Source organism: Equus asinus, chromosome 4 (genome assembly GCF_041296235.1).
Source record: "Equus asinus isolate D_3611 breed Donkey chromosome 4, EquAss-T2T_v2, whole genome shotgun sequence".
NCBI classification, from domain to species: Eukaryota; Metazoa; Chordata; class Mammalia; order Perissodactyla; family Equidae; genus Equus; species Equus asinus.
The window spans coordinates 93,559,734-93,581,938 of NC_091793.1; the positions used below are offsets into that span (position 1 = coordinate 93,559,734).

The following is a 22,205-nucleotide window of genomic DNA, read 5'->3' on the forward strand; positions in this document are numbered from 1 at the left end:
GTCTTTTAAAATTTCTTTTAGCAATACTTTATATAGGTTTTAGTGTACAAGTCTTTTACCACCTTGATTAGATTTATTCCTAAGTATTTAATTTTAGGTGCTATTGTAAATGGAATTGCTTTTCTAATTTACTTTTCAGATTATTCCTTGCTGTTATGTAGAAACACACCTGATTTTCATGCATTGATCTTGTACTCTGCACCTGCTGAATTTATTTCATTGGCTCTATTAGCTTTCTGGCAGATTCTTTGTGATTTTCTAAGCTGGGTGTTTTTGGTTATTGTTTACATTCTGTTCTGATTATATGTGGTTTATAGCCACTTAGGACTGGTTAATGTTTTATCTTTTTATAGATTTTTTTCTTGAGATACATTGTGTACTTGTCATTTATTCATTTTTCCCTTATTTTTCCTGCTTATGTCAGTGTATTTGAAAAGACTGTTTTTTGTTAGTTTCAGGGTTCAACATTTCTCATTTTTTTCTTTAATATTGATTCTCTGTTTCCATAGGGATATCTGTTCTTTGTTTTTTGGTATTGGTAAAATTTGGGATTTATCTTACTTTCCTCATTTTCTCCAATGTTTTGATGTTTCTCTAATGTGTTATGCATTACCTGCTTCATAGAGCTTTATATTTTTTGATCTTGAATTTTGAACGTGCATACAGAATTCAGTACTTTTTAAAATTTAAATTCCTAAGACTTTACATAGCTAACACTGAGTGAATTAGGTAAATGAATGATAATGATACCTATATATTGTTTCAGGCAGGTAAATAACTTGTTAATGATTTTTCCTTTTTAGACCTTGCATCGAAGTGGGAGTTTCATTAATTCTCTATTACAGCTGGAAGAACTAGGATTTCGTAGTGGAGCACCCATGATTAAAAAAATAGCTTTTATTGCCTGGAAGAGTTTAATAGATAATTTTGCTTTAAACCCAGGTAAGTAATATTTTAAAATTTCAATTTTCTATGACTTTTACTTAGGCAAGATGAAAAAACCCAAAGCTTATCTGATTTTTTGACTTTATATTGAAACTTAACCTTTTATTTTCTTATTTTAAGAGAATAAATTTGTAGCTAAAAATAGAATTCACAGGCTGAACGTTATTGAAAATCACAGATATAAAATTTATTTTAAGCTATTTGAAAAACTGAACAAAGTGACAACTACTATTTGTGGCTTTCTTAGTATGTTCCAGCGCTTAGTTGAGCACTTTATGTACCTCTCATTTAATCATCACAGTGAACCTAAGATGCTAAGTATTATTGGTTTAGAGAGATCAAATAATTTAGCAGTCACATAGCCAGTAGATGATAGGAAACAATTGTGATTGCTGTGGAATAAAAGCATCATTGAGAGATGAACTTTTTCCTTTCAGGACCTTTAAAACAGTATCTAATAGTGGGTTTAACGTTAATAGATAGAACTGATACCTTTTGATTTACTTTAATCTTATCATCTTCTTGTCCAATGGAGGTGTTTGAGATATATATAAGAAAGAGTACACTGCCCCAAAGTGAGTCAGTATACCTACTAAACTGGGTAGTTAATCTTAGGTGTAATGAATACTGTATATTTGCAAGATCTGGTAAATAATGCTGATTGCATCTTATATTTTCTGTTGCCAAATACCATTAATAATCTCTTTTCTTCCCCCTTTTAGTGTGTTTTGTAAAGTGATTATTTGCATTAAGTATAATTACTTTTATTGAAAATATTGGTAGAAGTGCATTGCCAGGCACAGATTTTAATTGGAAACATCACCTTTTTTTGTTGTTTATGAAATGGCAAAGTGAGGTAATGTTCAGGACTAGATATGTTGGAATTATGTATGGTTGAATGTTAAGGCATAAAGTAGGAGTGGCTTAAAGAAAATAAATAAAATGCTATCTCATTTGAAATAAGTCCAGAGCTAGAGAGTCTGGTATGACTGGTATTATGGATCCAGGAAGTCATTAAGGAATCAGACAGCCGGTCTTTGTTCTCTCATCTTCAGTATGCCTTACCTGTAGACTACAGAAAGGAGGGAAGGCAGAGAGCAGAAATGAACTTCTTCCCAGCTGAGCCAGCTATCTATAAAGTGCATTTCAGAAATTCCATGTACACTTCCCCTTAAATCTCCTTGGGTACAGTGGCTAAATGGGAGAATAGATAAGTCAAAAATTGGGCATCCATCGCTGTACTGAGTGAAAGCAGTTCTTGTAACCAAAAGAGGAGGATTATTGCATGGCAATTGGCAATCTCTGCTATAGGGATATTATTGTGAAGCTCCTCTCACAAGTAGAGTGGAGTTCAAAAAGGATTAGAAGGTTTGTTCCCACAGTGGTAGTCTGACTTTATTTTCTTCTTATGGAAATGTTAATTGAACGCCTAACGGCAGAATAGTTGTAAGGAACATTGATGAATGCCGTCCTGCCAAATGCATGGCTTGACAGATGTTTCAGAATCCTTTTTAAGTCTTTTTAATAAGTTACTTGAGCACAGACTGTCTTATTTTATGTATCTTCAGTCACACTCACATAGTACACACTTCTGGTATTAATATTTTGTTTAAAGAATTGGATTTAATTTTTATGCTGAATTGTGACATTCTGGTTATTGATGTAGAGTAAGACCTGTAGACTTGAATCTAAAAGAATCTGTTTAGATTTCCAAAATTTAATTAGTAGCACCAGTACTTATAATGTTTGATAAAATAAATTACTAGTAAATTTTTAAAGTGACAACTTTTTTGACAATGTAAAAATCTGCCTCTATTTTTTATCTATAATGAGGATAATGCAACTACTGTCAGCTTGGACAGAGTTTCTTAATGTTTTGTTGGCATCTGAGGCTGGACAGTTGGTTGTGGAGGACTGCCTGTGTACTGTAGGAAGTTCAACAGCGTCCCTGAATGCAACCCACTAGATTCCAATAGCATTCTCTCATACCCTTGCCTTTCAGTTGTGACAACCAAAAATATTGTAGACATTGCCAAATGTCCCTGGAGTTGATCAAAGTGAAAATTTTGGCTGGAACAGGAACAGCTGGTGATTGAAAACAATTTTTTAAAATCTGTTTTCTTGCTATTGTAAAAGGAGACTATTGCATACTCATTTTTAAAATTAATCTTTAGCTCTTAAATGATTTTACCTGGGTGCTTATTTTATTTTCTTTTAAGAAATACTATGTAGTGCAAAAAGACTGAAGTTGCTAATGCAGCCTTTGAGTTCCATCCATGTGAGAACAGAAAGTCTAGCGCTAACAAAACTAGAAGTCTGGTGGTATTTATTGATGAGACTTGGACCTCATCTTCCTGCTAATTTTGAACAGGTAACATTAAAAGCGTTGACTCTAATACTGTATGTGTCTTTTTATTAGTGTAGTCTTAAATTCTTACCAATCTAAGCTTTTGGTGTTGTTTTTTTACTATGTCTTAGCAGACCACAGTGTATAAAAGATCTTTTTGTTTTCCCTGACAGAGAACTTGAGTTCATTTCCCTCAAGGGGTGTTCTCCAGTTGTGTGACACGGAGCTGCTAAAGCTTGTTCAATCAGTGTACTCTCAAATATCTGTTCTTATAATTGAATGTAGAGTCACCATTACTGATACAGGAATCAGGTGCAACACTGGGTAGATATAAAGTTGGATTAATTCTTATTTTTTGTATGTTCTTTTCTAGCCTGCATAGTGATAACCATTTTATTCCCATCATAGCTTTTCAGTTATTGTTACAAATGAGTTTACAAATTCCTTTAAATTTCTATATCCTTCCTGGCATTTCACTGTAAGACTCAATCTTACTCATACCTCTTTGTCTTCACAATTAATCCATCCTTGGTTTCTGAATTTTTTTACAGTTAAGTAAAAAAAGATAGCTCTGGTAACTTTTATCTTTTTTTTTTTTTAAGGTATGCTTTTTGTTGTTGTTAAGGAAGATTGGCCCTGAGCTAACATCTGTTGCCAGTCTTCCTCTTTTTTTCTTTTCTTCCCCAAAGCCCCAGTACATAGTTGTAGGTCTTTCTAGTTCTTCTGTGTGGGATGCCACATCAGCATGGCTTGACAAGCGGTGCTAGGTCCACGCCCAGGATCAGAACTGGCGAACCCTAGGCTTAGTGAAGTGGAGTGTGTGAACTTAACCACTATGCCACCAGGCCGGCTCCGCATTTATCTTTTTCATTTCTTTATTGCTTATCTTGGATTTTGGAGTATAGTCATGCATCACTTAACACTAGGAATCAGTTCTGGGAAATGCATCGTTAGGCAGTTTCATTGTTGTGCAAACATTGTACAGTGTACTTATAACACAAACATAGATGATATAGTCTACTATACACCTAATCTGTATGGTACTAATCTTATGGAACCACTGTCATATATGTGGTCTGTCGTTGACCAAAACATCATTATATGGCACCTGACTGTATATTTTACTTTTGGATCTGTAGTCCTTGTCTTCTAGTCTGTATAAATAACTGCATTGCAGTGAATGTTCTTGTAAAGGAGGACTTATAATAAATATACTTGAATATTTTAGCAAGTTCTTTTTAAAGTTTTAGTTAATATTTTAAGGCTTTTAAACTTGATAGAACATGACTAAGTGAAAGTGGTCATTGATAGTAATATGTAATTTGGATCATAATTTTTCTAGATTCTACCATTATAAGGTCCTAGTAGGCTAATCTTACCCAGTTGTCCCACACATTCATTAGTGTAATTTATTCATTGGATAGATTTGACTGATACTGGATTAATCTTAGAAATGAGCTTGAAGTTGTCTTAGTTCCTATTTTCTTAGGGTGTGTTTTTAAAAAGTTTAAAACAGGCCAGCCTGGCGGCGTAGTGGTTAAGTTCACATGCTGCAACTTAAGTGGCCTGGGGTTCACAGATTTGGATCCTGGGTGCAGACCTAGCACTGCTCCTCAAGCCATGCTGTGGCAGCGTCCTGCATAAAATAGAGGAAGATTGGCGTAGATGTTAGTGGCAGTCTTCCTCAAGCAAAAAGAGGATGATTCGCAATAGATGTTAGCTGAGGGCCACTCTTCCTCAAAAAAAAAATTTTTTTTAAAGTTAAAACAAGTCTGTCTACCAATAGCATTCGAACTCAGGTAGATGTTATTTGCAAAATTGCTTGTGTATAATTTTCTGTCTGGGATTTAGAACTGAAATTTATAGATAGTATACATTTAGGGCAAATACAGTTGTAATAAAAATTTCATTTTTCCAAATTTCAGTTTTTAGCCTGTGCATCGAAATAGCCAATAAAATTCAACATATCAAAAGAATTTAGACTGCTTCTTAAAGAAATTTAACTGTATTATGCAAGACTTGAAGAAAATATGACATTTGTGCAGTTTACAGATCGTTGCCCTTTTTTTCTTTTTAACCTCAATAGGTTTGTGTTCCTCTGATTCAAAGCACAATAAGTATTGATTCTAATGCTTCAGCTCAAGGCAGTTCATCTCGTGTAGCACCTTCTCCAGGTTTAAACCCTATGACTCCTGTACACAAAGGTAAGAGGTGGACATACTTGGTTTTTCTTTTTTTTTTTTTCTTTTTCTAAAAAGGCTTTGAGTGAAGGTTTTGCTCAGTGTTATTCGCATAAAATAAAGCACTTCATAATTTTGGCCCTCTTATCACAAAATCCATTATATATTCTTGATGATTTTTTTCCTGTGTCTGTTAGGTTTACTGCTATAATTACATTGTTGGAAAAGATCAACTTTTTTCCACTGCGTTGTGTGAGATACATTACAGACTGTTGTGTTTGTTTCAGAACCAGAATCCTAGGGCTTTTATTAAAAAGAACAGACCTTAACAGATCTAAGAAATGTGGCTTAGTATGTATACCATTGAAAGAAAGTTATTTGCTATTTATTATTTTATGTTAGCTATTCTGAGTCAAATTTTCTATTTAAGGCTCCAGAATGTCTGCATATTAATATTTCCAGGTATGGAATGATACCTGAGAATTGTCTTTGTTTACATGATGTGTGACACTAATCTTGGTCTTAACCAAGTAAGATTAGGAACTCTTGTGGACCTTAAACAGAAACTCTCAACTTTTATTTGAGAAACAAACTATTTACTTTTAAAGGTATATTTTGTAGAAATGAATGAAATATATTCATTGGGATAGCTAATTTAAGCTTAAATAACTTTTCTTTTTTTAAGGTGCCTCGGCATATGGAGCCCCTGTAACTCCCCGGATGAACTTGAATTCCAATTTTGGTGGAATGGCCACAATCCCCTCTATTCAACTTTTGGGACTTGAAATGTTGCTTCATTTTTTGTTGGGTCCAGAAGTCTTGAATTTTGCTAAGCAAAACAAACTTGTATTGAGCTTAGGTATTTAATTGTTTTTCAGATAATTTCAATTATTAAAACAGTTCAGAACACAGTGCCTTGGGATGAGGAGAGGTGTTATTTTCCCCCAGCCAAAATATTTTTTAATTATGTATAAAATAAGTATAAATCTTTTTAATAGAAAACACATCAGACTGCCCAAAATTTTATATTGAGAAATTTATTTCGTAAAGCTTGAGTTTTGCATAAGTCTCTTTTCTTCTCTTTTAGAACCACTCGAACATCCGTTAATCAGCAGCTCTTCTTTTTTTTCCAAGCATGCAAATACACTTATCACTGCTGTTCATGATAGCTTTGTTGCAGTTGGAAAAGATGCTTCTGGTAAGTATTTGAGAGATTTTTTATTTGTTTAAACCTGTGATTAAAAAGAAATAAGAAGCAAATATTTATATCATGCCACCTATTGGTCAGATTGTGCTTCAAGCACTTTACATGTAATTCATTTAATCCTCACAGTAACCTTTTGTGTTTAGTCCATTTTGCAGGTGAGGAAGTTTCATTGTACAGAGGCATAAATAACTTGTGCAAACTCAGATAGTAAGTGATTCAAACCTGTGCTCTGTGGCTCCAGCATCTACACCTAAACTCCTGTGTTCTAAAACCTATCAATTAATGAAGAGAAGAAATTTCAAAAATTAAATAGTTTGCTATTTAAGTATTGCTCAGATTTTTTTTTTAGTACAGAGATGAAAGGGAGAGTGTTTTATGGTCATCTTCTTCATTCTAAAGTTCTTTTTATTTTGTTTGACAGATGCAGTTGTCAGTGCTATTTGGAAGGAACTAATTAGCTTGGTGAAGTCAGTTATTGAATCAGGTAAGCACTATAACACTGATCAAATGATCTTTATAGCACTCAGCAAATTGTTTGGCTTTCATATATAAAATTTATTTTACAATCATTTTTGAAGTATCACAGCTTTCAGACTTTACTTTTAAACAAAACACTGTTGAGTTACATTAAATTTTTGTAACTGTATGTATTTTCACCCTTAAAAATACTGTATTTTCACCCCTAAAATACTTACATGTTTAGAACTACCTACACCCCTCCTTTTGCTTTTTGTTAGGTAACAAAAAAGAGAGACCAGGTTCTGAAGTTTTGACTCTCTTTTTAAAATCTTTGGAAAGCATAGTGAAGTCAGAAGTATTTCCTGTATCGAAAACACTGGTAAGTATAACACCTATATGCTGGAATTTAAGTACTGTATTCTGAAATTGCGTTTTACGTTGAAGATATTTGCACAGATCAGGATTCGGGTAGACATTTGATATTAAGTATTTATCAGCAATTCAGCCGTGTAATAAATGGCTATTCCATTGACCTTAGAGTCATTTGAAACCTTAATGAAGTAAACGACAACAGCAACTACAAAAATCTTTCAATGCGTTAAGAAAAATAATAAGCCATATGGAGAAAATAGGGTAAAGGACATGAAACTTGAACTGAAGTAAACGCAGATGACCACTAATTTTGTGACAGAATTGCTGAGCTTCACTAATTGTTTGTACCTTTTAAAAAAATACCTACTAACTCTCTTGGAGCTTTTGCATTTAATGATTTTGGTATTGAACACCATTTTTGTTCTATATAGTAAAGAAAGAAAAAGCAAATTGGCTATACCTTTTTTTCCCCTTTCCTCCCTAAAGCCTCTGTACACAGTTGTATATTCTAGTTGTAAGTCCTTCTAGTTCTTCTATGTGAGTCCCTGCCACAGCATGGTGACTCACAGGTGGTGTGATTCTGTGAGTGGGAAATGAACCCAGGCCACCCAAGTGGTGAGAGAGCTGAACTTTAAAACCCTTTGGCCATGTGTGCTGGCTCACCAGACTTTTTTTCTTTATGGGTGAGTAAGATTAGCCATGAGCTAACGTCTGTGCCTATCTTCCTCTGTTTTGTATATGGGACACTGCCACAGTGTGGCTTGACAGGCAGTGCGTAGGTCCACACCCAGGATCCAAACCCGTGAACCCTGGGCTACTGAAGTGGAGCACATGAACTTAACCACTGTGCCACCTGTACTTTCTGTAATAATCTCCCAAAATTCTTTCTGAGTCTCTTTCCTTTATGTACTATGACAATGATATCTACGATGACAGTAGAGCATAGTGGTTAATAGCAAGGGCTCTGGAGCAGAGTAGGTTGAATCTCAGCCCAGCTATTTATTAGCTGAGTGAACTTGGGCAATTTCTTTACTCTCTTGCCTCTTTGTAAAGAGGGAATGTAGTCTTTGTAATTATATGAGTTGATACTTGCAGAGCAATATCGGCCTGGAACAAAAGAAATGAGTTAACAAGTGCTATTTACTATTGTCATTAGTGTCTGCTTCAAATGAGAATATGTGAAAGCGTATTTTCACTGGCATAACCCTTTTTTGTCCTATCGTGAAGTTTTACAGTTCAGGTTAATGCCAGTATAGTAATATTTTTGGATAGCTGTTTGGTAAGCTCTTGTCACATTTGAGAGGCGTGTCTTAGACCCAGCTTCTAGTTAGCAGTCCTTTAAAATATTTGCTTCTGGCACTAGTGAGTACATAATTCATTGTAGAAGTTCTTTTTGTGCTATAAAATAGAAACAACCTCAAGGGCCATTAATAGAAAAATGTTTGAATAAACTGTGCACTTCCGTATAGCAGTTAGGAATGTGTCTTCATTTATTAATGTAAAAACTCCGTAACACATTAAGATGAACAAGATCAGTTCTAGAGTACCTCACAGTATATCATCATTAATGGCATAAAAGAATATGACAGCCAGCTCAACAAGTTATGTTTCTTTCTATTTATATACATGGAAATCTAGGCAGTCTAGAAAAATAAATTCTAAACCTATAGCATTATCCCTGGAGATAAATAAGGATTTTGTCACTTTATTTTTTTATATTTCTGTATTTAGAACTTTGTAAACTAATGCAGATGTATTCACATTAAGTATATAAACGTTACTACTTTTGAACTAATGAGAATATATTTACCTTTCATGAATGAGCATTACTCATAATAAATTGTTAAATTAAAAATGTAATTAATACCGCTAGATTGTCACTAAGGTACTATTTTTGTGCCTGTTTTACAATAAAACCTTTTATCTTTCTTAGGTCCTCGTGGAAATTACAATTAAAGGACTTCCTCAGAAAGTATTAGGTTCACCAGCATATCAGGTTGCTAATATGGATATTCTTAATGCAAGTATCTTAAATGTGATGGTATGATTGAAATTAGCCACAAAAGAAAAGTTCCATCATATTTCCTTTTCTTAAACTTAGGTTATAAAATTCTGAAAGAATTGGATTTGGATATGCTGATTAGGTTTAAAGGAAAAAAGTGATAGACAAAGTAATAGATTAATGGAAAGAGTTAAATATGGCACTATTAATGGAACTGTTTTCTTGGATTAAACAAGGGGTTCCAGAAGGAAAGTTTTCTATTCGCTTGTACGTAATAATAATGCTGGTTACTGTTAAGAATTTTGGAAGCTAGTACCATTGGCTTAATTATGGTGAATTGTACTTAATATCTGCAGGTTATAGGTCCAGCAAGTTTTAAGTTGATGTTCTTTTTATACCTAGAATCACTCACCATTCCTCAATTGCTCATATAGATGGAATAGCTATGATTAACATATAAAGCGCTTCATTTTTGTGTGCAGTTTATGGAAATAAATTTGCTATCATTTTTATCATATAAGTAATGTCAAAAGTGAAATTTCTCAAGCTTAAAAGGATCGTATTTCACATAATTGACTGTAGAAAACAAATGTAACAAGAAGATTGACTACAATCTCCCATCTTTCTTCAGGGAACTCCTGCTTTGTTCTTAATTCAATTAATTTTCAACAACAATCTCTTGAAATGTGTAGAAGATGAAAGGTAATTTAAACTGAAACCATTCTTTAGGTCTTTTATCTTGAAAACTTTATGTGCTGAATCAGATTTTTTTCAGTTATGCTATATCATAAATTTTCTAAAAATTAAAAAATTGAAAGGAGACTTGGATTTCATCATTTCTTGTTTCCTTGTCAGTCACTTTTAGAATTTTCTAATAGTGTAATTAATGTATTTTGGCAAAAAGTACATGATAATGCATGATTCACAATTTTTTCTTTAGGTTTTTTCTCAATCTGGAAACACTTGTAGGCTGTGTTCTTTCTGGTCCAACTTCACCACTGGCTTTCAGTGACTCTGTTTTAAATGTTATTAATCAAAATGCAAAGCAGCTGGAAAACAAGGAGCATCTTTGGAGAATGTGGAGTATTATAGTCACCCCATTAACTGAATTGATTAATCAGGTATGATATAAGTCTGCTACATATTTCCCCTCAACTTTAAGAAATATTTTCCTTTTGCTTCTTGTTAGAGCACATGGGGGAATGAATAGAACTTTGAATAGAAGATGTTACATATTTTTTCCTGTGGAATTGCTAAATTTTCTATTCTTTAGATTAGTTGAATTCTTTTCATTTGCATTTCCGCCTTATTCAAAAAAGTATAACTTAATGGGGACTAAACAGGTCCATTTTCTCCAGTAGTGATTATAATGCCAGAAGGCTCCCATATGATACATAGAAATTCTCATTTATGTCTTGGATTCTTTCGGTGTTTGTACTGTGGAGAAGAATAATGATCGTCTTGACTAGATTGTGTATCTGTAGGATTCCCATGGTAAAGCCACATTGGTGATTATCTCAAAGTTATATAGTAGTCCCTAAATCAGTAATCTGTTGAGTAAATCGTACATTTAAATACTTAACTAAAGTGGCAATATTGGCAGAGCATGGAGCTCAAGTTCTGTCATTATTAGTGGTTCGTCAGCTGCTTTATCAGTCTTCAATTGGAAATAATTGTTTCAGAAATATTCTGCTGTAACTCAAAGAAAGGGAAGACTCCTAAGAATTTATTATGTGATAGTGCCCTAGCCCTTATTTTGGCTACTCAAACCAACATACCATTAAACATACTTTTCTGAAAGAAAAAAGTTTACTGTCCTAAGTAGTTTCCCATTGTTACAATTATAGCAGAGGCCCTTTTTGTAATTCCTTGCTTGAATAGTACCTTCTTTGTATAGTAAAAGATTTTGGAGTCACCTCTGGGATTCTGTTTTAGGATTTAAGCACAATGCATTGTTTCCCGGGGTTGCTGTAACAAAGTACCACAACCTGGTGGCTTAAACAACAGGAATGTATTCTCTTACAGCTCTGGAGGCCAGAAATCCAAAAATGAGAGTGTTGGCAGGGTTGGTTTCTCCTGGAGCTCTGAGGGAAAATCTGTTGCTTGCCTTTCTTAGCTTTGGGTGGTCACTGGTAATTCTTGATGTTTCTTGGCTTGTAGACGCATCACTCCAATCTCGGCCTCCATCTTCACATGGCATTCTTCTGTGTGTCTTCTCTATCCAAATTCCCCTTTTCTTAGAAGGATACCAGTTACTGGCTTAGGGTCCATGCTAATCCAGCATGACTTCATCTTTACTTGATTACATCAGCAAAGACCCTATTTCCAAATAAAGTCACATTCAGTTACAGAGGTTTGGAGTTCATCGTCTCTTGACCATCTCAATATTGGAGGAAACAGTTCTACTTACTACGCATAGCAAGGTGTTACTACTTATGACTAGAGTTAGATGGTAATTTGTCTAATTTCATTATTTTTCTTGTTTCAGACCAATGAAGTAAATCAAGGTGATGCCTTAGAACATAATTTTAGTGCCATCTATGGTGCACTGACTTTACCAATAAACCATATTTTTTCAGTACAGAAATTTCCAGTGGTAAGGCAATGTCAAATTTTTACTTGAGGAATTTGCATTTTTCTGAAAATATTATTTTACCCTTTATAATGAACTGCTACAGTAATTTTTCCTAAAATAAGACTACCTTATGACTTAATTAGCTTGGGGAAAGGAAAATGGTGAAGGAAGATAGAAGTTCCTCTTGACATTTGATAATTGCTGGTACTGTGGCATCATAATAATTCTTCAGTTACAACTCCATGAGGGGGGCAAACTTACTACCCTACGCTAGTCTCTTGTATGACACCTTAAATGTTAGTGTTTTTTAAAATGTTAAAGGTGTATTTTATTAGACGTTTGATATGTAGGTATACATTTTGAAATTTCTTCTTTATTATTGTTAGACCACCATGAAGACCTTACTTAGAACTTGGGCAGAACTGTATAGAGCATTTGCCCGCTGTGCTGCTTTGGTGGCAACTGCAGAAGAGAATTTGTGCTGTGAGGAACTTTCTTCCAAGATAATGTCCAGTTTGGAGGATGAAGGCCTTTCAGTGAGTTTATCTTGATAGTGACCTTTTTTGTATTTAAAGGATTCTTTTCAAGTAAATGTAGACAGCATTTGTGAACTATCATTTACTTACTACTGCTTTTAGTTGACATGTGACTAAATAAATATATAAAACAAGTAACAGCTTTAGGAAACAATTTTGTATCTTTGCATTCTAACGTCCCTGTTTCAGGACCATTAACAGTGATGCACTTTTACTTCTCTGTTGTGTACCTGCTTATGCCTGTGCCATTCTAGGTTAACAGTACAGGGACCTTGCAGTCCTGGACTTTACTTTCTCATATTTATATGTTAGATCTTTAAGGTCAATCCTTTGGAAGTTTGTAGGCTTAAACGTGTAGGTCCCTTTTTACTCGTCTTTCCCTTACTCAGTAAAAAGGACAACCAATGTCAGTAGTTGGGTATGTATCATTCTAGAATAGACCTCTTTCTTTGTTTTTACACATAATTTACATATTGATACTCATGTGTACGTGAATACAATGTTCTTGCCAGTTGAATTCCATTGTATTTGTTACTCTGATGCATGCGTTTTTTCATCTGAAATCAGATGGATTTCTAGCTCCTGATAGTGGTCCCCATGGTAGAAGAATAGAGATATCTATCAAGAGCTAGAAATCCATCTTTTCAATTTTTTAACGCATTTATAATATCCACTTTTTCAAAATACTAGCACAGTTCTGATTATTGTGTTTCGATAAGATTTGTCATGGTGACTAAAAATGTAAACCAGGTCTTGTCACTTTTCCCTTTTTTTTGGTCACTCTTAAAACACTTCTGTAGCTTTCTGTTGCTTTTGGAATAAAAATCTGAACTGCTTACAGCTGCCCAAGAGGCTTGTTCTTCCTTCTCCAAGGGATCTTATTTAATTAGTTTTGTTAATTTCTGTCATAGCACTTGTTACTTCCTTTTGGGCACTTATCTCAAAATCATTTGTGTACTTCATTGTTACTTCACCCACACTCTGTGAGCTTAGGAGTGTTTCATCTTGTTGATGTGTGTCCGTGGCTTTTATCTGGCATATAGACAGTGAATTTGTTGGATGCCTTTATAACTGTTAATGGAGAAGGTTGACCTTCAGTTTTTGCCTTTTAAATATTGTCTTGGTTAGGCTTATATCTTTTTTCTCTTCTGGAAGAATTTAGAATGTGTCAGGTTTTATAAAATACCCTGTTGAGAGTTTGCTTGGCATTAGTTGGTTACATTGAATTTGTAGATTAATTTGGAAAAAAATCTACATCTTTATAATGTTGAATCTTTCCATCTAGGAATATTTGTGTTCATGTATTTCGTTCTTCTGAAGTAAACCTAACTAACTTCCTTGATTTTTGGTAATTTTAAAGCTATTTTTCAGTTATAAATGGTCCCGCCCACGTCATTGTCATCCCTCTCCTCACCTCACCCTCCCCATACTTGGTTGCTGCTGGAGTATATAAAAGCTATTGCTAATTTCCTTATGTTGAACCAGTCTTTTGTCCTTGGAATACCCTTCTTGGTCACAGTGGAATTCTTTTAAAACATTGCAGGTTAGTGTGCTAAGATTTTTGCATATGTCTTCATTAGTGAGATTGGACTTGCTCATTGTCCAGTTTTTGTATTGTAGAGATACTGGGCTCTTGAATGATTTACAAAGTTATAATATTTGCTGTGTTCTTCAACAATTTAAATAGTTTAAGAAGGATGCCATATCTATAATTATATTGTTCTTTTTTGTCCTTAAGTCTTATTCCCGTTTTCTTGGTTGGACTTGATAATTGAAGGCTTACCTATTTTAAGACTTACCAAAAAACCAATTTTTAAGGGTTTTGTTTGTTTTCTTTTTGTTTTTTTACTGGGAAAGATCATCTGTTGCTGGTTGTCCTCTTTTTTTCCCCCCTTCCCCAAAACCCCAGTACGTAGTTGTATATTCTAGTTGTAAGCCCTTCCTTCTAGTTCTTCTACCTGAGGTGCCACCAGATCATGGCTACTGACAGACGAGTGGTGTGGTTCTGCACCTGGGTACCAAACCCTGGCTGCCACAGCCGAGCAAACCAAACTTTAACTCCTAGGCTGTTAGGGCTGCCTCACATTTAGTTTCATTTTATTGACCATCGCTACATCTTTAAAGCACTTTGACAGATTCTGTCATATCACAATATAATAACCAGTGGCTGGCCTGGTGGCGTACTGCTTCTGTTCTCGTATTCTGCTTTGGCAGCCCAGGGTTTGTGGATTTGAATCCTGGGTGCAGACCTACACGCTGCTCGTCAAACCATACTGTGGTGGTGTCCCACGTTCAAAATATTGTCACAGATGTTAGTTTGGCGACAATCTTCCTCACCAAAATATACATATATATATATATATATGAAATAACCAGAATTGTGCCAATATTTTCTAACAAGAATATTAGAAATGCATTAAAAAGTCTGAAAAGATGAATTTTTAAATTTTGCTTATCATTACATATATACACTTTTTGTTTTTATTTTCTGGATTATTTTTCTAGCTTAAGTCTGAAAGCTTGACTTTTTTCATCTTTTCCAATATATGCATCTAACACTATTCTTATTATTCCTATCAGTAGTCATAGAACATTAATTTTGATGTCTTTATAACAGGGTTATTTAGAAGGGTGCTTTTCCGTTTAAGAGAATAGTTCATGAGTGTATATGGCTATTCTATCGTTAATTTCTAGTTTCATAATTGTGATCAGAGAGGATTTTCTATACAACTTCTAATTTTGGGATCTATCCTCTAACTCTTGTGGTAGTTTTATAATTGTTCATTTCTAAGAGACTTTTGATTCAGGTGTTTACCTGACTCTTGATTTGATGTATTTAAACATGTTTATTATTTATTTTGATGCTATATTGTCATACATAAAGGTTCATGACTGTTATGTCTTCATGGTAGTAAGTTCCTCTTGACTGCCCTTTTCGTGAATTTTACTGATTTGAAATTAATGTACCATTTTGGGAATTTCTGTCATTTTTTAGAGAGTAACTTACTGGAAAAAAACTTACTGAGTAGTATAGAAAAAATTGCATAAAGCAGTTTATGTGCACTTTAACAAATTGTTATAATGAAACACTTGTGTAGCTACCACCAAGGTCATTTAATAAGAGTATCATCAGCACCTCAAACTCTGCTGTGTGTTTTGAATCACAATGCCCTCTTCTCCCCAAAGAGTAGACTACTATTCAGACTTTTTTGATAATCCTTGATATTTTATATTTTTATATAAATATAAAATATATATATTTTTTATATTTATACTGTATATATTTGTTTAGCGTTGCCCCTCTTTTGAATAAATCGTATTTTGTGTCTTTTGGGCACAATGTTATATAGTTGGAAGGTTCATCCGTGTTGTGTTTTGCTGAGTTCATTGACTTTTATTGTTATGTATTATTCTATTGTATGGGTTTAGGATTTTCTTTGTGTATATATTTATCAATTTATTTTAACCTTTCTGTGTCTTATGTAGCATCAAAGTAAATATAGGAGTCTGTTTTAATAAGTATTTAATCTTCTCATATATAATAAGAAATAGAGAATGTGTTCTTATCGTTAACATCTTTTTTGTTTTTTCTCATTAGATGACATTTTAATTAAGCCTTATACTTTAGAGTTTTCTTGTGTTTTCTATATTATATATCCTGGTTTTTTTCAGATACTACTCTTAAAACTTGTATCTCTCAAATTTGAGGATGAATATCCATAACATTCTACCATAGCAAGTGAAGACATTGATAGGATATCACTATTCTACAAATTTTTATACTGCCCACCTTTCAGGTTTTGTTTAAAAATGTGAATTTTAGTTAACAGTTACTGTATTATTATAGAGAGTACTATAAAGCTTGGAAAATAAATATGTTTCAAAAAATTGAAGCTATTTTGTTGCTCAGCTTTGTTTTTTTAAAGATTTTATTTTTCCTTTTTCTCCCCAAAGCCCCCTGGTACACAGCTGTATAGTTTTAGTTGTGGGTCCTTCTAGTTGTGGCATGTGGGGTGCCGCCTCAGCATGGCTTGATGAATGATGCCATGTCCGTGCCCAGGATCCAAACCAGTGAAAACCTGGGCCACTGAAGCAGAGCATGTGAACTTAACCACTTGGCCGTGGGGCCAGCCCTCAGCTTCGTTTGTTGTATTCCATTTTTTTCCTCCTTGTTTTGCTTCACTGTATTTTAATTCCTTTTTTTGTGTGTGTGAGGAAGATTTACCCTGAGCTAACATCCATTGCCAATCTTCCCCTTTTTTTGCTTGAGGAAGTTATCCCTGAGTTAACATCTGTGCCAGTCTTTCTCTGTTTTATATGTGGGATGCCTCCACAGCATGGCTGATGAGTGGAGTAGGTCTGAACCCGAGAACCTAGGTAGCCAAAGCAGAGCATGTAGAACTTTAACTGCTTGGCATGGGGCTGGCCTCCAATTTATTAATTCTTTAAGGGAAAAAAGGGACTAATTGTCAGCAAACTTATATGTATATGACTGATATCCTCTTGTTCAATATGCAGTCAATTGATTAGTAATGGTTTTTAGGTTCCAAAAATTTATATCACAGGATTTTGAAGTAAATGTTCATTTGTTACAGTTTCTACTATTGCAAATGCATAGTTTGATACTAGTTTTTTCTTCTTATTATTAGTTAACCTCCTTTTTGTTCTGTAAAGTTACAGGATTTTTCTCTTATCTTCAGAATTTAGATATTTGACCAGAGTGTTTCTTGGGACATCTTTTTAAATTACTCAGTTCTAAGTTCTTGATAGATGCTTTTAATCTAAAGTGCTGTGCCTTCATCTCAGGAAAATTACCTTGCTTTATTGGTGCTCCTTTGCCACCTTTTTGAGTACCGTTTTAGATGGTTTTTAGACCCTTAGGGTTTATCTTCTGTGTCCCTTACTTTCCTTTCTCTACATCTCTTTGTGTTTTGCTTTGGTTTTGGTACTGCTTTCTGGGAGCTTGATATTTCTAACTCTGTCAACTCCTTTGCAGTTTAAATGCTGAGGTGTTTTATAATGGTTCTGTTTTTACATTTAGTATTTTTAGGTGGATATGATTTCGTTTTACCTTTAAGGATATTAGTTTTCTTCTCTTTCTGTTATTAGCTTTTTCTTCATGGATTAGTTGTGTTGGTATTTATCACACTTTCTTCATGGTACTGGTGCTCCTCATGATTGTGCATATTTGTCATTAAAGGTTAGTATTAAACAATATTGGTAGCTGAAGTGTGTTTCCTAACCCAAGAGAGAACCCCTGTTTTCCTGGCTTTGGTAGCATGTTTAGTTACAGGAATCCTTGTAATTGTGAGTGAGAAGGAAGCACCTGAAACTTTTTTTTTTTAATGTAAGTGTGTAGATGATCTGCTGACCTTCATAGATTAACAGGGGCACTATCTTCCTCCTCCTGGCTCTTAACACCCGTTGTGGCAGGCTGTGTTTGGGGGCAGACATGAATTAGTCTGTTGAAGTGGACAAGTGGAAGACAACGGAGAATAAAGTAAGAAGAAAGTGCACCTGTTCTAGGGATTTTTAATTTCATTAGTCTTTTAATCACTCATTTGCTTTTTTAACAACCATCAGATCTTTTTCTCAGAACCCTCGCTGTGTCTTCTGTTACTCAGGTTCTGCTAGGAAAGCTCACTGTTTTTGAGGTGTTCTTTGACTCTTGGTGCTGCTGGGATTTCCTTTGTTCTGTTTTTAGTCTCCCTTGCCCCCAACCTTTAAAAGAAATTTCCAGAGAAATTTCTGATGTTTCTATGGATTTATTTTTATTTCAGTTGGATTACAGGAGGAGGAAGAACAAAGGGCATGAGGGAGCTTAGCAACTGTTTCATTTTTTGTTTTAGTTTTGCTGGGTTTATTGAACACTTGTAATTTTAAGGAGGAATTTCATAAAGAATCTAATTATGAACCTAGCTCTTCCTTTTCTCAGTTTGTTGGTTTGTATGCTGAGTTTTATGGGCATCTAAAGCTGAATTACTTTTCCTAAGTGTTGAGAAACAAAAAGTGGTAGTACTTGGCACAGAGCAGTTAACTGGGAAATATTCATAACCTATTCTTAATGTACCTTTATTTGGTATAAGCTATGACATGTGTGTTGTTACAGTTATATATGAGAGTAAAAGTCTTAATATTTTTTGTTGATGCTTATTACTATTTTTGAAAACTATGTCAGTAGTTGACAGGTCCTAATATAATACTTACCTATTCTTCCATAGAATTTGTTCTTCTTGGATAGAATCATTCATGTTATTACTGTAATGGTTGATTGCATCGACTTCTCACCATATAATAATAAATATCAGCCCAAAGTTAAATGTAAGTATTTTCTTTACCTTTGTTTACCCAATATTTCATAGGCATGGCTGTCTGAACCGTTGTCACCGCAAATCCTAATGGTTTTTCCCACCTCGTTTTACCTACTTTTCATGTTGTATAACCAATGTCAGTTACTGTGCTGGGAGCTCACATGCTCTTTCTCTTTCTCTCTCTCACACACTACTCAGGAAACATCTTTACTCTTTTTTTATAACACAGAAGGAGAAATACTATCCTATTTAGAGATTGCCTGAGTAATAATAATACAAGTGATTTTACTTATTCCATCTGGTGCAAGGGATTATCGGGACAAAAAACTTTTTGTTGTTTTTGAGGAACATTAGCCCTGAGCTAACATCTGCTGCCAGTCTCCCCCTTTTTTGCTGAGGAAGACTGAGCTAATATCCGTGCCCATCTTCCTCTACTTTGTATGTGGGACACCTGCCACAGCATGGCTTGCCAAGTAGTGTGTAAGTCCACACCTGGATCCAAACCGGGGAACCCTGGGCCGCTGAAGCAGGACTTGTGATCTTAACCACTGTGCCACTGAGCCGGCCCCTGGACAAGAACCTTTGACATTTGTTAAAGTGTTCTTATTTGGTAGCCTGATTGAGAATAATCATTGACTTGGCATTAAATTGAATAGGAAATCATGACAGCGGTTAATTGGTTATGGTTTTACAGGAAATTTAAAATGATTCTAAAAATTTTTGCTCAGTTTTTAACATTTTAGTTAAAATTGGACAAGTAAAATAGTAATAAGCTGTCTGATTTTTAAAACTACATGTCCTGGTTAATTCTCAATTATATTGTAATAGGCAGCTGTTTTAAATCACTAATTAATTCTTTGAAATTTAATCTTCCTACAAGTGATTATATGGACATACTGTATATGAAGTAACCATCCATCCAGTAATGAAAAATGTTGATGTTTAAAGATAGTACTTTTCCTGTTTAAAGATTAGGAACATACTCAATTTCCCTTTAATAAGAAGATCTATCATTGATGAATTAGTGTAAAGATTTCTAGAACATAGAATATTTTTATTTTTTTATTTTTTAGTGTTTCAGTTTGTACTAAATAATTAATATAGAGAAATATGTTAAGTGCCTAAAATGTATTACAGGTCCCAGCATCACAGCATCACTGCCACAGAAATAGGTTGTAAATGTGTTTGAATTTTTAATCTCAGCCCCCCTCTTGGGCTGAATGGGCCTACTCAGAAAAATAAAATTATCTCTAAATACCATAACCATATTAAAAGGTTGTATAACAAATAATCTTAGAAATTATTTTGTAAGCCTCTTCTTGGCTTTGAAAAATTTGATGAAGCCAAGATGACGAACCCCTTGTTGACATATTTTGTTACTTCTGCAAAATTAGAATTAACCGAATATGCAGTCTATCTTTGATCCGTAAACCTACAATTACAAGTCTTTTGTCTTTTTCACTCCTTGTCTTGTAAGAGGTGTTCTTGCTGTTTAAATTTATGGAAACTGGGAGAGATTTCTAAAATCTGCCAGCAGAAGTTGAGGAGGAGAGGAAAGAAAAATTAGAATAGGTAAAAGGAAGTAGTAGTATTTGTGAGTGTGCATCAGGATCACTTTGGGGTTTTTTTGATAACATTTACTGTAATAATTTCAGTTTTCAAGAATATTGCAAGAATTATATACAGACACTTCATATCCTTTACTCAGATTCCTCAATTAACAGTTGATTGCATTTGTCTTAATCCTTTCACACCCCCCATTTATTTATTTTATTCATTCTTTTTTTTTTTCCAGAACCATTCAAAGTATGTTATAGACAAGCCTTCAACCTGAAACAGTTCCCAAGTCTTGTCTTCATGGTTTATTCTAGTTACCGCTTTCTGTATTTACCTATCTTTTCTAATAGTGAGAAGCTTTATTCCCGTTAACATACGTGTATTTACTGTTCTTTCGATCAGTCTCTTCTGTGTAACCAGTCTCTTGACTCGCAGGCTATCTTTTCAGCCTCAGCATCGTGGCCGAGAATTTCTGGGTGACCTTTCTAGTTTATGGTTCTAGAGAGGAAGGTTGACTTCGTTTTAAAAGCAACAGTTGTTTTTCATTTCACTACATGATGTTTTTAATTAAGAAGCATTGAATTAGAGTTTTCTCTTAAATCTGAGATGTTACCTTAAAGAATGGATTCTTTGAGGCAAAGGTAATTTTGGAATGGCTGTGCTTTTCTTAACAAGCCAGATAGGGGTTTATCATCGTAGGTAGGTATCTGGAGAGTGAATATAAGAAAGATACAAAGGAAGGTCAGCTGTTGCTTTTAAGGTACATCTTTTTCTTTAAATCTAGGCTTTTGTTCCTTTATTCTGGCTTAGGATTTGGATCTCTGACTTGTTCAGTGTTTATTTCTGGGTTCACTGTTCTCTAGATAAGCCAGGAAGCAATAATTTCTAAAGGAAATTTTGTTGCCTTATTTTAAAAACTGACTTGTAAAATTTTATTCTGGAACCTGTCTTATATAATTTAGTACTTTCTTACAAATTAGTTGTTGAAATTCTGAGACTATAAAATAAAAATTTCAAATGCGTTTAATAATTGCTTAGAGAAAATAGATTCATTTTTCTGGAATTGTTGTTCTAGATTTCCCAGTTTTCCTTTGTCTCTTCTTTTGTTTTAAAGATAATATTATAATTATATTTATCTATTAATGGTATATCATTTTAAGATTTCTGGGTATCACTACAGAAACATGTTTATTCGATGTATGTGTCATTTAAATGTGAGATATAAATTGTAAAGATGGACAGTGACACTTCCAAGTATACTTGTTTTAATAAATTCAATTTTATCTTAGCACCGCAGAGAACTTCAGATTGGTCCAAAAAGAAGAAAGAGCCCCTAGGGAAATTGGCTTCTTTATTTAAACTTATTGTCAGAGTGATCTGTTCTTTCCACACTCTGAGCCTCAAGGAAGTACATTCTGATACTCTCCTTGCTGTCGGCAGTTCAATCACCAGCATTCTTTCCAATGTACTTGGACATATTTCTTTACCTTCTATGATCCGAAAAATATTTGCAACTTTAACCAGACCTCTGGCATTGTTCTACGAAAACTCAAAGTAAGTATTTTGGGCTTAATAGCTTTGAATTAAATGTGTGTAATTTAGATCCAGGTAACAAACTTGTTATCTTCCTTTCAGCTTTGTTGTAGATAATAATCTTAACAACTTAGTGGAGAGGGTGCTATATTAAACCATACTTTTGTTAAAAAGATAGTTG

The 22,205-nt window shown here is 34.2% G+C and overlaps 1 protein-coding gene across 7 annotated transcripts in view; it reads left to right on the plus strand.

Moving 5' to 3' along the window:
* The window catches only part of RIF1 (replication timing regulatory factor 1), a 62,147-nt gene that overhangs the window by 16,794 nt on the left and 23,148 nt on the right, over window positions 1–22,205 (plus strand). For 5 of the 7 annotated variants that reach the window (XM_070507752.1, XM_044768933.2, XM_070507756.1 and 2 more), the window contains exons 9-22: window positions 804–942; window positions 3,165–3,316; window positions 5,379–5,496; window positions 6,158–6,331; window positions 6,560–6,670; window positions 7,101–7,163; window positions 7,417–7,517; window positions 9,444–9,530; window positions 10,144–10,214; window positions 10,453–10,633; window positions 12,001–12,108; window positions 12,474–12,623; window positions 18,845–18,944; window positions 21,781–22,045. In XM_070507752.1, the coding sequence (XP_070363853.1) occupies window positions 804–942; window positions 3,165–3,316; window positions 5,379–5,496; window positions 6,158–6,331; window positions 6,560–6,670; window positions 7,101–7,163; window positions 7,417–7,517; window positions 9,444–9,530; window positions 10,144–10,214; window positions 10,453–10,633; window positions 12,001–12,108; window positions 12,474–12,623; window positions 18,845–18,944; window positions 21,781–22,045 (1,820 nt within the window). The remainder of the gene's footprint in view (window positions 1–803; window positions 943–3,164; window positions 3,317–5,378; window positions 5,497–6,157; window positions 6,332–6,559; window positions 6,671–7,100; window positions 7,164–7,416; window positions 7,518–9,443; window positions 9,531–10,143; window positions 10,215–10,452; window positions 10,634–12,000; window positions 12,109–12,473; window positions 12,624–18,844; window positions 18,945–21,780; window positions 22,046–22,205) is intronic. The other 2 variants (XM_070507755.1, XM_070507757.1) reach the window with 1 other exon arrangement.